At 38.5% G+C, this 15,688-nt stretch overlaps 3 protein-coding genes across 4 annotated transcripts in view; 2 read left to right on the forward strand and 1 right to left on the reverse strand.

The window, feature by feature from the left end:
• The window catches only part of LOC100259137 (rho GTPase-activating protein REN1), a 49,983-nt gene extending 46,933 nt beyond the window's left edge, over positions 1 to 3,050 (forward strand). For both annotated transcript variants that reach the window (XM_059735018.1, XM_010666073.3), the window contains exons 20-24: positions 314 to 427; positions 505 to 674; positions 1,195 to 1,264; positions 2,135 to 2,344; positions 2,559 to 3,050. In XM_059735018.1, the coding sequence (XP_059591001.1) occupies positions 314 to 427; positions 505 to 674; positions 1,195 to 1,264; positions 2,135 to 2,344; positions 2,559 to 2,894 (900 nt within the window). In that variant the 3' untranslated portion in view covers positions 2,895 to 3,050. The remainder of the gene's footprint in view (positions 1 to 313; positions 428 to 504; positions 675 to 1,194; positions 1,265 to 2,134; positions 2,345 to 2,558) is intronic.
• A 1,021-nt stretch (positions 3,051 to 4,071) lies between these two features.
• LOC100245527 (mitochondrial uncoupling protein 5) lies at positions 4,072 to 5,473 on the reverse strand. Its single transcript, XM_002285657.5, has one exon. The coding sequence runs from the start codon at positions 5,177 to 5,179 to the stop codon at positions 4,208 to 4,210; it is 972 nt and encodes a 323-aa protein (XP_002285693.1). The 5' UTR covers positions 5,180 to 5,473; the 3' UTR covers positions 4,072 to 4,207.
• An 8,050-nt stretch (positions 5,474 to 13,523) lies between these two features.
• LOC100854825 (uncharacterized) lies at positions 13,524 to 15,583 on the forward strand. Its single transcript, XM_059734808.1, has one exon. The coding sequence runs from the start codon at positions 14,039 to 14,041 to the stop codon at positions 15,248 to 15,250; it is 1,212 nt and encodes a 403-aa protein (XP_059590791.1). The 5' UTR covers positions 13,524 to 14,038; the 3' UTR covers positions 15,251 to 15,583.
• The last annotated feature ends 105 nt before the right edge of the window (positions 15,584 to 15,688 follow it).

Genomic DNA, 15,688 nt, shown 5'->3' on the forward strand with positions numbered 1-15,688 from the left:
AGTTCTTTTACAACTCTTAGCTCTGGCCTTTTAAGTTGGTATCAACTTTTTAACATGACACATACAGGCTATATTTAAATTTCTTCTTCAAATTAGTCTTTTTCAATGTGGGGAAATATAACCCCCTTATGTCATTCTACTGATGCATGGAAGCTAAGTTTAGTAGTTGGATTTGAAATAAACCTTTCTGAAGTTTCTTGCAGAAGTTAATTTAATTGTTGCATTTTGACTAATGGTTTTGCAGTTCTTCAATATATTTCTTAAATTTTGATAAGGGAGATTTCATTGACCTAGGCCCTGACTGTACTCACAGGTGGCAAGGCTACAGGAACAATTGCAAAAGGAGAGAGATTTGAGGACAGCTCTGGAAGCTGGACTTAATATGTCTCAGGGTCCATTACCTATCTCAGCCACTATTGATGGAAAGGTTGGCCTATCTCCACATTTAACTAGTATATTAGCCCCTGATTCTGCACCAAAATTTAACCTTTAAATGTGCTAAAGGTGAAGGCAGAGCTTGAGGAAGTTGCTCTTACAGAGGCAGATGTCATTAATTTAAAGCAGAGGGTTGATGATCTTAGTGCTCAGCTTAATCAACAATGTGAGGTAAACTGTGGTCCTATGCATGATTCATGCAGTGAGCCCCAAAGAACACAGAACCATCAAGCAAAACTGTAAGTCCTTATTTACTCTTATTCCTTGTTTTGTTACAAGTTATTTATGTATGAGATATATGCTTAGTGTCTACTTACCTGAATGTGTGTGGCCAGCCCATTTAAGCCTGTTTGGTGCAGCTATAACTTCTGGTAAAGTATTTTTCTGAAAATTTCTGAACAAAAAGGAGGTTTCTGTTTAGCATATAACAAAAATTTTAAGTTTGAAATATCTTCATTGATGCTATTCTGCAATAGCATCCAACTACCAACTTTACTAAAGGAGCTGTTAGTTCTTAAACATCTTTTACTTTAAGTGGTTTTGTTGTAAGTAGACACACTGTAAAACTCTTTTTAACAATTTGAAAAGCTTTTATGAATTCAAACAGTTGCATTTGAACAAAATATTGATGTTTGAAAAGGGATAAAATGTACAGAGTGATTTTCTTTTGGTGAAATTACTCCCTAGGAAACAGTTTTGTACACAGGTTGATTATCTCTTGAAATCTTTTGCGCTCATTTTTTCCTTATCTGATTATAGGAAGGATAAACAGAAGGATGTGGAAACTACATCTACTTCACATCTTCATGAAAAGTCAACAAGAAATAAGGTATATCTTGAATTGCTACTAATTTCATTAATTTTCAATGTTGAGACATCCATGAAATTTGGACAAGTAAAACCATCTTTGAACAGGCTAATAAAAAATGGTTGAATTTCAGAGTATCTTGAATCTAAATTACAGCCTGAAACATCAGAGATTCATTGAAACCTGAAAATCTGGGGTGAGTTTTGGATTGGGTCTGGCTGATGGATCGTCCTAGTTAACCCTTCCTGTTTATGAAGTAGCCAATACTCTGGTTTCAACTTCAACTCACAACCAACCAAGTGGTGTCTTTGCTTTAGAAATTAAATTGACAATTTCCCCTTTGTTAATGAAGTCTATATCTATAAATAAAAAATAAAGAAAAAAAAAATTCTTGTTTAAGCATTTCTTTTGCATGTAAAGTTCATAATGATTTAAATACAGTAGACAGAATCATTCATAGGGATATATGTATTTAACGTTATGCACTGTCTCCAAAACCCATAATTTACATGGCAATGTTTTTTGCTAACCTAACCCAATGTTCATGTGATAAACTCCTTCCTTTTTATGAGCAACTTGCAAGATTCAGAGAACACTTGTTATTCTTGTTTTGTTTTTTTCTTTCTGTCTCTCTTCTTTTCTCTTCTTTTTTTTCTCTTTTTGAATGGGTTCCTTAAGGCCCCTTAAAACCACACGAGATGTCCTCAAACAGTAAATGAGCCAAATTCAACTAAGAACTTGGCATTTCTCAAGAACTTAACCTTGAGTTTGACTTCTTTAGTGGATGGCCACTACCTGTAGATAGTAGGTTATGGCTTAATTTGCTAATGTAGTAAGTGTATAGAGAACCGTTTGAAAGACTTAACTATAGGGAAGATTGCCTTTTTCTAGGTGCAACAGGATGCTTGTATGGATGGAGCAGACCGTGAGAACAAGAAACATGAAAGCAAAAATCCTCTTCAGAACCAGCAGCTGGACCCAGTACGTAGCAGCTGCAGCTCCAAGTTTGTTGGTGCTCAGGCCACTTCATCTGCTGCAGACCCTGCAGTAGGCAGGTCCAATAGTCATTCCAATTCGAAGAAGTCGGGTACAAGGAATGAGGTAGGCTTCATTTTTCTATTGGAATAAGTATACATCTGCCTTATGCTTCAGCCGAATACAAATCCAACACTGTAAAAACCTCTTGGACTACTCTGGGGTTTGGGGTACACAAGGCTCCTCCAAAGTGTTACTGTGCCTAATTGCTTTCAGGTGTAGATCATTGGCTTGTGATTAGCTCCAAAAGGTAGGTGGGATTAACATTTCTTCTCTCCAGGGATCCAATTCTACAACTTCTGCACTGTCCAAGCTGACAACCCGACTCAACTTCTTAAAGGAGAGGCGTACTCAGATAGCAAATGAGATCCAAAATATGGACAAAGGCAGAAGTTCAAGTTCATGTTCAAGTTCAAATCAAGCTGCTCAAAACCCGGAAAGGGGCAGAGGATCTGAAGGTCGCCAACCAGTCCAAAATATGGACAAGTCTCAAGCCTCTGAAGTTCAATCCCTCCAAAATACGGAGAAAGGTAAGGGACCGGACTGCAGCCAATCTCTCCAAAATCAGGACAAGCCTAGGAAATCAGATGCTCAACCACAGCAAAAACCAGGATAGAGCCTTGGTGGACCAAGTTCAGAGGCCCGAGCTCAGGATTCTCGCAGACAAATCCATTTTGCCTGAGTTGATTTTCTTTGTTTATTTGGAGAAAAATATAAAAAAAAAAATTTAATTGAAAAAAGAAAAAGAAAAGCTAAAGGTCTAATTTCACCATCCTTCTCTTGCTATGATTGAAGTTGATCTAAATCCAAAAATAAAATGCAAACTTAAAAGCAAAAGTGAAAAAAAGAAAGAAGCATGATAATCTAACCTTCCATTCTTAAAACTCAATAGTTTTTCAACAAATTAAAAATATATCTTGCTTATTTTATAAAATTATTACACGAATTAGATGAGTGTACCATGATTGAGCTGCACGTGTAAAACACTTGACGTTACAATTTAAAAAGAACTTTTAGGAGAAGGAAACAAAAACCTGCTCCTTATTTTGAATCTTGCCATTTTGTTTGATTCTTTCTTTGTATTTTATGCTTAATCGTGGTTATAGATAGGATTTGCGCACATAAAAGCCACTGTGAGCTTGTATCTATATTACTTTTCCAAATAAAAAGTATTAAGAAAAAAATAAAGGCAATATGATCGTTTATTTCTTACTCCCAATCCTCGGTTGCAGACAACCTTTCAAAGAACAAGCAAACTTCATTTGGAATATGGAACAAACTGTTCTCCACAGTCGGCTTTTTAAAATGCCTCTCATCGGCTCTAGGAATTAGATAAAGTTTATAAAATTGATTAAGGAGAGGCATGACCAGATAGCCCCGCCCCTGGATGTTGTTCGAAAGCTTCTCCACAAAGGTCAAAGGAAGGGTCCAACTGATCCCAAAAGAACAATTTTTTAGGCTTTTTTATCACTCCGTTCCTTTGACAAAGAAGCTTCGGTTAGGGGAAAAAGTTGAGGGTACAACCACACCTAAAAGGCCAAAACGATGAAGTATTCCATCACCACTACAGAAAAATATAAATGATGGAACAATAAAAAATGGTATCTTTGTCTAATTGAATACCACTAGGCCATAGTAGGAAAGAACGATTCAGCGCAGTAAGGCTCAGAAAGGGGAAAAAACTACGAACCCAACTCCATATATGCCAACCAAAAGCTTCCTGCAGTATTCTCACGCCAAACTTCACACAAAGATATGATTCATTGTAACTTGTAAGCAGAGAATTGACTAGATTTTCAAAGAAGGTGGATGATATTATTAGATTACTAACTCTCAATTTCCAAAAATAAAAAAAAAATACAAAATTTTAAATATAAATCGTAAAAGTAGTTGTAATTTGGGAGTGATAATTGTTCGTCATCATCAGAGTTAGAAGTCCTTGAGAATCTTCCTGACCTGCTCAAGGGTCACAAACAACACAACAGTGAAAGGTCCCTGCCTCGAGATAGTAGGAATGAAGCCCTTGTAAAGGGCCATGGGTCCTTCAGCGCGCACTGTCTTCATTGCGCAATCTAGCGCTCCGGAATAAGGGGGAGCCGTTCCGGGCTCAACCTTCATGTTCATCACCCTCGTCTTTATTACATCCACTGGGTTCGACGCCACTGCTGCCACAAATCCCGCCGCAAAGCTAGCCGTCACGTGGGTTCCCAACCCATCTTTCATCACACCCTTCTCCAATATTGTCTCCTTTATCTGGTCGTACGATGCTAGCTGCGATGCCGTCACGATCATCGCGCGGTTCACCGTCAGTGCCGACCCTCGCCACAGACTGGCGATCCCCTCCTGCTTAGACATCCGCGTTATGGCGTCAATCACGCCCTGGTAGTTTCGACGCTGGGTTACCGGCAGGCGACCGTCAGCTTGCATACGGACCATGGCGACGTCGGCCGGGTTGCCGACGGCGGCGCCGATGCCGCCTGCGACTAGCCCCGCTGCTATCTTGCGCACGAGGGGCATGTTGCCTGAATCTGGATCGGACCATTTTTGCTTGAGAACGTCGTATAGACCCATGCGAGTGGTGGAGTAGAGCGTCTGTCGCAGCACGGTGGCCGACACGCCGGAGAAGAGGGCGGAGACTCCTTCGGCCTGGACGATCTTAACCCCCACGGACACGGGACCCACCCGAGGAGGCGGCGGGATGTGAACCGTAGACGGAGCTCCGACCATGGTGGCAGAAGCGGAGTTGAAAGCGAAAGCGGGCCTCAGATTGTGAATGGCTTGGTTGGGAACATGGGATTCACCCTGTAGCTGCATACGGACCTTAATGAGATCGAGTGGGTGGGTGGAGCATCCAGCCACAATGGAAGCAATGCCGCCTTCAACGAAACCCTTGAGTCCCATATCAGAATCTTTTGTTTCTTATCGAAAAAACGAAGTGGGTTATAAAGATAAAAAATGGGTATAAGCCTTCGGCTTGAGAAAAAGGGAAACAGGAAACGACAGTCTAAGACCAGTAGGAATCGGGGTTCAGCTCACTGGAGACCAGGAGATGAGAATGGAGCGTAAAAACGAGTGAAGAAGAGTGAGGCACGCAGGGTCTCTGAGACATACGAGAACGTGAATATTTTTCGCGAGTTTGGAGAGAGGAACTGAGGAGAGGTAGAATTTATAGGAAAGGGTAGGGGAAGGGAAGCAGGAGTGGGAGGCCGGCTTCCAAGTTCTAAACTTGAAGAGTACGCGGTCACGGTGAGTGCGGGTCCCACATTCAGTGGTCTGCAGTTGCCCTACTTCGACCGCTTCTTCTTTCTTCACTAAACCCTGCTTTTGGCATTTGGCTGGTCCTGCTTCGTAGGAATTTTCCCTTTTCCCCTCCCCTTCTATTTAGTGCGCGTAATACCACCGCCCTCGCAAGGACCTTCACTTTCGTATCAACCCCTTCTCTCATACTCCAGAGTCCAGCCTCCAACACATTCCTACTATTTACTTTCCTAACCCATGCCCTAACATCATACCCCTTTTTTAACCCAAGAAAAGAAAATTGAAGAAGACACTATCACACATGGCCCCTTAATCCTGCTTTTAGTTTCATGTCCGACTTATTTAAGTCAGCTTCATGAACTTGGGTTTTTATTTTCTATTTTAAAACTTAAATATTTACCATTTTTTTTAATAATCGTTTATCAAATTTATAACGTGCATTCATATCAAATTAAGTATGAATTATAATATTATTATATAATTTTTTTTATAAGGGCACGTTGGATTTTTCATCACTTTTCGTCTGATACATAAGTAATAAAATTAAAATTACCAATTGAGGGGAAGGTGCCCAATTCTAAAAACTGAATAGACACGTAAAGCCTGTTTGGGTGGGTCAAGTCCAATTTTGTCAAAACTCGACTCCGTGGATAGATATTTTAATACCAAGTCCAGACGATTCCATGATTTTATTGAAGATGGTATTTTTCATTATAATAAGAGAGGTGGAACCGGCGTACCAACGCCTCAAATTTTTTTTTGGGTTCGGTACAAGTGTTTATTGTTGCAAAGACACGTGCCCTGGTTGATGGGAGTTACGCTTTGGACGTTTATAAAAAAAAAATCCTAGTGAGTGTACAACTTGGAGTTAGGCCACAGAAGAAATAAAAATCAGAAGGAAATGATTTGACGTTTAGTTGATGGATACCGATCAGGATGGAGAGTGGAAGGCAACCATTTGAGGCCATAAGAAGCATTAACTGGTTCTTCTAGTAGTTTCTGGTATTTAGAAATGTTTCCGGACTCTTCTTTTGTGGGAACAAATTCATTTGATTTGTATACAAGAGTCCTATGAATTTGTAAAAGAAAAGTATTTCAAAAGATAAATAGTTCATTCAAAGGAAAAAAACAAAACCCTTGGGGAGCTAGGATTAATTTTGATGTAATGCTTACTTTTAGGCCCCCACTTAAATTCACCGCCAAGCTTGATTTTTTGTTGAAATGTTAACATTAGCTTCATGATCGTTTGTCAGTGAAATATAAGGTCAAATTGTGAGGAAATATTGAGCTTAGGACTTGGTCCATAACCTTGAATTGAAGTTGATGGAGCAATATTGGTGGTGGGTCAAAAATTGCATCTAGAACAGGTAGAGGCAGGCTAGGTCGTTGCGGCACCCAGTCGTATGAAGTGCGCGTTGACGGCAGGAGTCAAGACCATCTTTCTTCAACTCATCATTAATTTGCTAAATTTGCGGAAGAAACATTTGTTTTGTTCCTCTGCTTACGATGCTTCCTACAAGACTCATAATTCTTCTCCAACTTGGCCTCCATCTGCCACTCATTCTGAGATTTGTACCACCCGAATACGTTCTGCAATTACCCCACCCCTGTTCCTGCAATTACGGTGAGCCCACGATCCTTCTTGGATCATACCTTCAATGATTAAGTCAGCAAAAGTGTATGGTGTGGAAACAGATTCAAGAGAGAAGAAAGAAGAGAGACACATGGCCCTATAAAAGGAAGCCCCCTGCTGATGACCTCAATCCTTCCTTTTATGATGTTAGGACTCTGTGTTCACAGATTAATCTTGGGTTTGATATTCAACCAGATATTAAATTACCATAAGATGAAATGGGAGCCATGTTTTTCAAGGACTTGGACAAAATAATTCACATTCTCATTTATAACCAAGCTACGAGTACCATACCAAGAAGCACGAGTACTAAGAGGGATTTGGCTCTAGACCGATCCCTGGTAACAACACTTCCCTCCAAAGGAAACATTTGAACTATAAAACAAGCATTTTAATTACAGAATGACGTAAGTCGTTCAATAATTAGCATGATCAAATTTATCAAACCAATGGTAAAAGCAAGACACTATAAAAACTTTATTAGAGTAGGTCGAGGTGTGGAGAATTTTTTTTATTCTTATTCCTCTCCTTAGTATCTATCTATTAAACCCTCTCATCACCCATGATTAGCTTGATCATCGAAGAGGGGTGAGCTAAGCTGGCCACCCTACTCTAGTTGTCTTCTCCTGCTGTAAAGGAAGGTTGCGAACAGAAGTGGATTGCGAAACATATTAGCACCATCTGTGAGAAGCATAAAAAAACCTAAATGACAAGTTATGGTGCAAACTTGCACAAATGGAAAGCAGTCACAAGAGAACCTTCCATTGTTAGTACAACTCTAAAGAGAAATTAATCATAATGGAAAAAAGAATGAGTGTAGAAAGGGAAAAGACTTTGTGAAGAATAGAGTTGGCAAAAAAAAAAAAAAACTAAAGTCCAAGAAAATGCAAGGCTCAAGCTGTAACTATATGATGTCACTCATCAAATCACCTCCGCAACAATCAAGGAGAAGTTGTGTGCAAGAGAACAAAAAAAAAGGGAGAGAGAAAGGGATTAAGAAAGAGATTCCATAAATTCCAAATGTCCCAAGCAAAGTCAAAAAACACACAACACCCCTACTTCAAAGGGAAGCTCTTGTGGACAACCAGAGTGGGCCTGATGGGGCCCCTTGAATAGGGCAAGGAAGGATTCAAGAGATCATGGCCCTTCATGCCTTGCAAGAGATCATCTTAACCCTATTTATTGACATAAATTCTTTATAAGGCTCCCAAGGAGTTTGTTGTCCCAAAGTTTAATATATTCAATGAGATTAGTAATAGTATTAGCGCAAGACGCTAACTGCTTGTCATGCAAAGTCTTCCCATCAAGCTTGTAAGGCCCAACATTGTTATGGTTCCCTTAAACATTGGTCTCGATTGATCTCAAACTTTGAAAACTTGGGAGTGTTGTTTATAACGCATTATATCCACCACATCCAACAACAAAGGCATTGGGGCCTATTTATTAAAAAAAAAATATAACATCTAACCATTTTTTGAAACTAATATTCAAATTGGTCTCTTTGGTGCCACGTAAGTACCATATTATTAGAAATTATATTTTTTTCAACATTTTACTTAAAGCCTCAGTTGCCAACTGAGACTTTATTTTTAAACTAAAACCTTAATTGACAACTGAGGTTTCATTTTTTAACTAAAACCGCAGTTGTCAACTAAGGCTTTAGTTAATTTTTTTTAAATTAAAAATTATTAAATTGTAATTTATGATTGAAATTTAAAAAATATACTTAAATAATAAATTATTTATATTTAAACTTAAGAATATAATATTACTTCAACAAACATAAATTGATAAATAGAAGATATTATAAATGAATATTTTATTTATTAATAAATTAATAATCTTAAAATAATAAACTTATATAACATATAAATAATATATAAAATTGTATTATTTATTAATTTAAGATATTTAATTTTTTGTTTTTTAATATATTAATTTATTTGTATTATGAAAAATTTATCTTTATCGAAATAATAATATACTTTTAAGCCGCAATTGCTAACTGAGATTTCAATTATAATTTTTTTTTTACTTTCAAATTTAATTAAAAACTATTAAATTAAAATTTATTATTGAATTTAAAAATATATACTTTAATAATAAATTATTTATATTTAAACTTAAGAATTTAGTATTATTTCAACAAACATAAATTAATAAATAGAAGACATTATAAATGAATATTTTCTTTATTAATAAATTAATGATCTTATATAACATATAATTTATTATTAAAGTATATATTTTTAATTTCAATAATAAATTGTAATTTAATAGTTTTTAATTAAATTTGAAAGTAAAAAAAAAAATTATAATTAAAATCTCAGTTAGCAACTGCGGCTTAAAAGTATATTATTATTTCAATAAAAATAAATTTGTCATAATACAAATAAATTAATATCTTAAAAAAAATAAATTAAATATCATAAATTAATAAATAATACAATTTTATATATTATTTATATGTTATATAAGTTTATTATTTTAAAATTATTAATTTATTAATAAATAAAATATTCATTTATAATATCTTCTATTTATCAATTTATGTTTGTTAAAATAATATTAGATTCTTAAGTTTAAATATAAATAATTTATTATTTAAGTATATTTTTTAAATTTCAATCATAAATTGTAATTTAATAATTTTTAATTAAATTTTAAATTAAAAAAAATTAACTAAAGTCTCAATTGACAACTGCGGCTTTAGTTTAAAATGAAGTCTCAGTTGTTAATTGAGGCTTCAGTTTAAAAATAAAGCCTCAATTGGTAACTGCAGCTTCAGTTCAAAAATGAAGCATCAATTGTCAATTGAGACTTTAACTAAAATGATGAAAAAAATATATTTTTTAATTACATGGCGCCTACGTGGCACCAAAGAGACCGATTTGAACATAAATTTTAAAAAGTGGTTAGATGTTATATATTTTTTAATAAATGGGTCATTTTGACCAAAAACTCTAGTTGATACAATTGTACTTACAACAATTTAGCATTGAACTATTATCTCAAGTGCAAAGATGCACGATGCAAGGGGTCGTACCTCTTTAGATCGCTTTCCAAGTTATTATTAATAACCATGGAGAGATTATTCACTAAGGCCAAGAAGTAAGGAAAACTAGAAAAAGATTTTAAGTCTCCACAATCAAGGAAACCACCTTTTGCGAAGCAAAGTAGGGAAAATTCATAATATTTGACAAGAAAGTAGTCCTCAACCTAGCTACACCATGCTAAAAGTGTCGTACTAGTGCATTCTCTAGGAAATAGAAGTGTTTGATGGATTTTGCCCAGTAGTGCCCTTGTCTGTCAGGGTAGCAAAATGCAACCCTAGCCTTATAACAACAATGATTATCATGAGGATCGAGGGCATTGAATCAAGGGAAACTTGTGTTTTGATGGGGCCATTTGGAAAATATCTAATTTTCGAAACCCAACTTTATAAAATATGAGAACCGAATTTTAATATGGAAAGTAATATTGCTTTCATGCACTTTGAGCTAGCTCCATTTTTTGTGCCAAGATTGCCCTCCAGCGGCAATAACCTTGGCGGCAATGGCTTTTGGCTTAGGTTTTCCGACGCCGGAGGGGGCTTCCTTTTTGGCTTTTTTCTTCATGCTGGAGTAAGGAGTGAGGAAGACGAAAGTGTCCTTGTCGTTGCTATTGCTCCGGTGGAGGAATTCGCGGAACTTCCACCGTTTTGATGATCCCATGGAGTTGTTTTTCCTACACCTTCCCGGTGGAGACTCTACCGCCTTGGGTTTCCACATGCAGTACTTCCTCGGCGGCACTTCCTCGAGCTCGTCGGCCTCCGATGACGAGCACGAAGTCATTCATCTCTCCTTTATCAAAAGCATATTTTTCAATTGAAATTCTATTTCATATTTGAGAAAAATCTGGAGGTGTCAAGGTCATTATCGCTATAGCTCAGTCCATTGTCGCCACCACCATTGTAACTTTTTTTTTTTATCTGTAATGGAGACCCAGAGGGCAATACTGCTTTGTGCTCGTCATCGGAGGCCAACGAGCTCAAGGGAGTGCCGCCGAGGACATATTGTGTGTGGAAACCCAAGGCGGCGGAGTCTCCACCGAGAAGGTGCAGGAAAAGCAACTCCACGGGATCATTGAAATGGTGGAAGTTCCGCAACTTCCTCCACCGGAGCAACAGCGATGACAATGACACTTTCATCTTCCTCATTCCTCACTCCAGCATGAAGAAAAAAACCGAAAAAGAAGCCCCCCTCCGGCACCGAAAAACCTAAGTCAAAAGCCATTGCTGTCAAGGTCATTGTTGCCGGAGGGCAATCTTGGCACAAAAAATGGAGTCAGCTCAGAGTGCATGAAAGCAATATTACTTTCCATATTAAAATCTGGTTCTCATATTTTATAAAGTTGGGTTTCGAAAATCAGATATTTTCCAAATGGCCCCATCAAAACACAAGTTTCCCTTGAATCAACACATGCTAAAGACTAGGGTTGAGAGAGTTTATGAAGCTATGAAGAATTGGAAAGTTGAGAGAGTTTATTGACAAAAAGGAGGTTGATATGGAGAGAAGAATAAAATAAAGAAGAAAGACTCCCACACCAGTACTTTTGCATGGGAGTGCCCCTCGACAATCATTGCTATAATTCATGGGGGGATTGCGAGTTGCTAGGGCTTGAGAGAGACAAGAAATCCTAGAATTATTAAGGAAGACAGAGGAGCAGCGCATCGCAGGTAATTAAGTGACCTCTCAGTTGGAATTGGGCTGACACATGGGAAGGTCTTCATATTGCTAACTCAACTCTCGGGTGATGAACTTTGACAAGTCAAAACCCCACTCTATGACCCTTTGCAAATAACCTTGAGGATGTGGAACTTCAAAATGCAGCGACTGTTAGTCGATCCGGGGCAATGCAGTCGACCCTTTGTATCTCCCTGATTATGAACAAATGAGCCTGACCAAGGAAATGTTGCGCCCTTATCTATACCCTTCAGAGGGCTTGGATGGCAAACCCATCGATCCAATTGGGGAAATCGCTTTGCTAGTAATGGTCGAGTTAATCACTAAGTCGGCCCTCTTACAACATCATCGCGAGAAGGCCTTGGATGCACGATCGATATGAGAGCAATACCCTCGTCCTACCACCAAAATAAAAATTGTCTAGAGAAGAGGGAACAACCATCTCGTAAGCAATGTTTGATGATGCATTGATAAGGTACGAAACGATACAAGTCACACTTACCAAACCGATAAAACCAAGATATCATAAAAACCTAAATAGAGCATGTGAATGTACAAACAATTTTGGGTTCTCATTCCTCCTCTTAGTATTTCTTGCTTAAGGCCTCCCATCGAAGAGGGGTGAGACAAGCCAACCACCCTATTCTAATTATTTGTCCATGAGTTGTAGTGGAGGGTTACGAGCAAAAGCTGAACCGTCACTGTTTAGAAACAACGGCAGTAGAATCAGTGTCTGCATGTACCACATCGAAACCATCTTACAGTTTAACTTGGTGAGGCGAATAGGTCCGCAGTGGTCCGCACAGTTACTACACTATTTGCATGTTGAGTGTTACAATGTGTAGCTTGATCCACGCCTCTCTTAAAAGCTTTACAAGGATCCAATTTACACTGTTCTTAAGTTAATCAACATATTGAATTTACTAAAATAAAAAAAGTAATTTTCAAGTTGATCCATTAAAATAAAATTTTCTACAATTTTTTACCTATAACAATATCTACGAAATTAGGAATAGAATTAAAAGCAATATGAAATTCGAAGAATTGGATTGAACCAATTAGTCATATTCATCCTTATCTCTTTCTCTATTTGGAGTGCATTGTGTTTAATTTGCTTAATGGTTTTAATCCCTTTCAACTTTAATCCAAAGAACATTGTATGTTTTATATACATTTGTAAATGGGGTAAGAATCCATACATATCATCAACTTAAACAATACGAATCACGGCCAATTCGACTTTTTTATAGACGAGGATATAGAAGTATGATCAATGATGATACAATCTATAAGTAAATAAATATTGTTTTCATTTGTCAAAAATTGTGATATAATTAATTATTAATTAACTGGGCAGAGTGTGTTTTTCTTTTTTCTTTTTGTTTTTTGTTGATTTGATCAAGGAGGAAAAAAAAGAAAGTTACTAATTGATAAGAGGGCCACGTACGTAAAGCTTGGTTTGAAAAGGGCCATGCATGCACGAAAATTTTAGATGAACAATAATAGAAAGGCTTGGTTGAAACAAACGCTTCCCCGAACCCATCGGACAAAGAAAGTGAAGAACCAGCGATCACCAACCATTTCCCAAATATGGTTTTGCCCTTATTATGAACCCTCCAATTTTGTTTCTCTTAGTTTCTCTGTGTAGTCCTCCATATATTGCCTTCATGTCTCTTCTTTCAGATTTAGCCAGCACCTCAGTTCCTGTCCAAGGACTTTATCATTAACCCAGAAAATAAAAGCCCTTCACCTACTGAGATCGATGTGGTGATTAGACATTTGAAGGAGGATGCATGAATGGGTGAGAGACAGGAAATGAGAGTGTAATCATCCATCGATCTCCGCATGGTTGAAGAAATGGAAGGGCAGAGAATAAAAAATTTGATGCTTCCATGGTTTAGAGTGAAAAGCACCCGTGTGGCTCTTGTGGGTGGAAATCACACCGCCGCCAGGTTTTGCACCCGCTAATTCATTTGCTTCCCTCACGCTCCCACTCCTCTCCTTTCCAATATTTTTATTTCAAGCTCCCACTCCTCTCCTTTCCAATATTTTTATTTCAAGCTACCTTGTAACCACCTCTCTTTTTCTGTCTTTCCTCATAACTACCTCTCTTTTTCTGTAAGCTCAGTTGCCATAGATACATCTATGGCTATGGAATTGGTTTCTGGCTTTCATGCCAAACTCCACGACCCGGTCAACCTCTTGCATGGCATTAAGCCTGCCGCCGACACCCAATTGCTGGTAACCAGGTTCCCTGATTCTGGGCTATTTTTGAAGGTTGTGGGTCGTTCCCTGCTGATTTCGTTGGTCATTTTGTCAATTCCTTTGTTCGGGTCAATTTTGGGAGGATCCTCCCCGTCTGAACCCGATTCAACCAACGTCGAGCTGTTGCCGGTTCTGTTTCATGATTTGATGAATGAAGGACTCCTTAAAATGGGAGATAAATCCCTCTTCGTGAGTGGCGCTTCTGACCAAGCGGCATATGAGTCTCGTGTCATCAGTGACAACAAAATGGATCTAATCTCTGTTTCAGATTTCGAGCGACAAAGCTCCATCCCAGAAGCCACGGTCGACTTCGCCTTCGTGCATGACTTCAGCGCCACTGCAACCTTCATTGACCGAACCCTCAAGATTGGCGGCATCGCAGTTGTTCAACTGAGCAATGACGCGTCAGTTGCGTTCGATAAGCCATCGAATTACAGAATCGTCTACCTCCGGCGATTCGATTCCACCGTGGTGGCTATGAGGAAAACCGACCACACCCAGACAAATTCCCGGACTCAAAGGCGACTCTGCGGGCTCTCATCAGAAGCAAAGAAAGCAGCATTGAAGAACCTGGAGGACGTTCTCCTCGAACCACCGCGAGCAGCTTCAAGGAAGTCGAGCAGTTACCTGAAGCGGACCAAGTACCTGCCGGACTTAACTGGCGACTCCCTCGAGAGCTACCCACGTCGGGTTTTCATCCACGTGGGCCCGCCGGAGACAGATGAGGGCAAAAACGTGAGGTGGTTCGCGAGCCACTATCCGACCAGGAACCGTGATTTTGAGATGTATAAGATAGAGACAACGACGGAAGAATCAAAAGGGAAGGAGGAAGCGGAGCTGGGGATGTCAGAGTGGCTGAGGAAGAACGTGAAGGAGGAGGAGTACGTGGTTATGAAGGCAGAAGCAGAAGTAGTAGAAGAGATGGTGAAGAGCAAAGCGATAGGATTGGTGGACGAGCTGTTCTTGGAATGTAAACCTCAATCGCTCAACAACAGGAAGAGCAACACGGGGGGGAGGGCTTACTGGGAGTGCTTGGCTCTCTACGGACAGCTCAGGGATGAAGGTGTCGCTGTCCACCAGTGGTGGAGCTAAACTCTTAATTAATGAGTATAACTCCTCTTTATTAGTATAATTTTCTCAGGAAAAACAAAACACAGACTGAGAGGAGACAAACCTACAGTGTTAAGACTTAAAGACACCAACCAATGCCTTCAAGAGAGTTAAAGATTACTACGTCAGATTAATTGTGTCTTTTCCCTTTTAAGTTCATTGTGGGATTTTATTAAGTGATGAGAATGAGGAGGGGGTGCCAAAAGAGGAGTGCTTTTCCTCTTGTTAATATTTGTTTTATATCATAGTGTTTATTTGTCCGATGCTTAGGATATTTATGTAGAAAGGATCTTTGAATCTTAATCTTTGATTTACTCAGGATGGATTGTTGGAGCAATGGACTTATAAAATTACCAAGAGCAATTGAGAAGAGAATAGCATCTGCTCTGGTCAAATTCTTTTGGGCTTGTTTGGGAGATT

This window comes from Vitis vinifera, chromosome 18 (assembly GCF_030704535.1).
Source record: "Vitis vinifera cultivar Pinot Noir 40024 chromosome 18, ASM3070453v1".
Lineage (NCBI taxonomy): Eukaryota > Viridiplantae > Streptophyta > Magnoliopsida > Vitales > Vitaceae > Vitis > Vitis vinifera.

What these genes read in the sequence shown, in the direction of transcription:
- LOC100854825 (XM_059734808.1), top strand. Translation starts at nt 14,039, where the DNA reads ATGGCTATGGAATTGGTTTCTGGCTTTCATGCCAAACTCCACGACCCG.
- LOC100245527 (XM_002285657.5), bottom strand. Translation starts at nt 5,179, where the DNA reads ATGGGACTCAAGGGTTTCGTTGAAGGCGGCATTGCTTCCATTGTGGCT.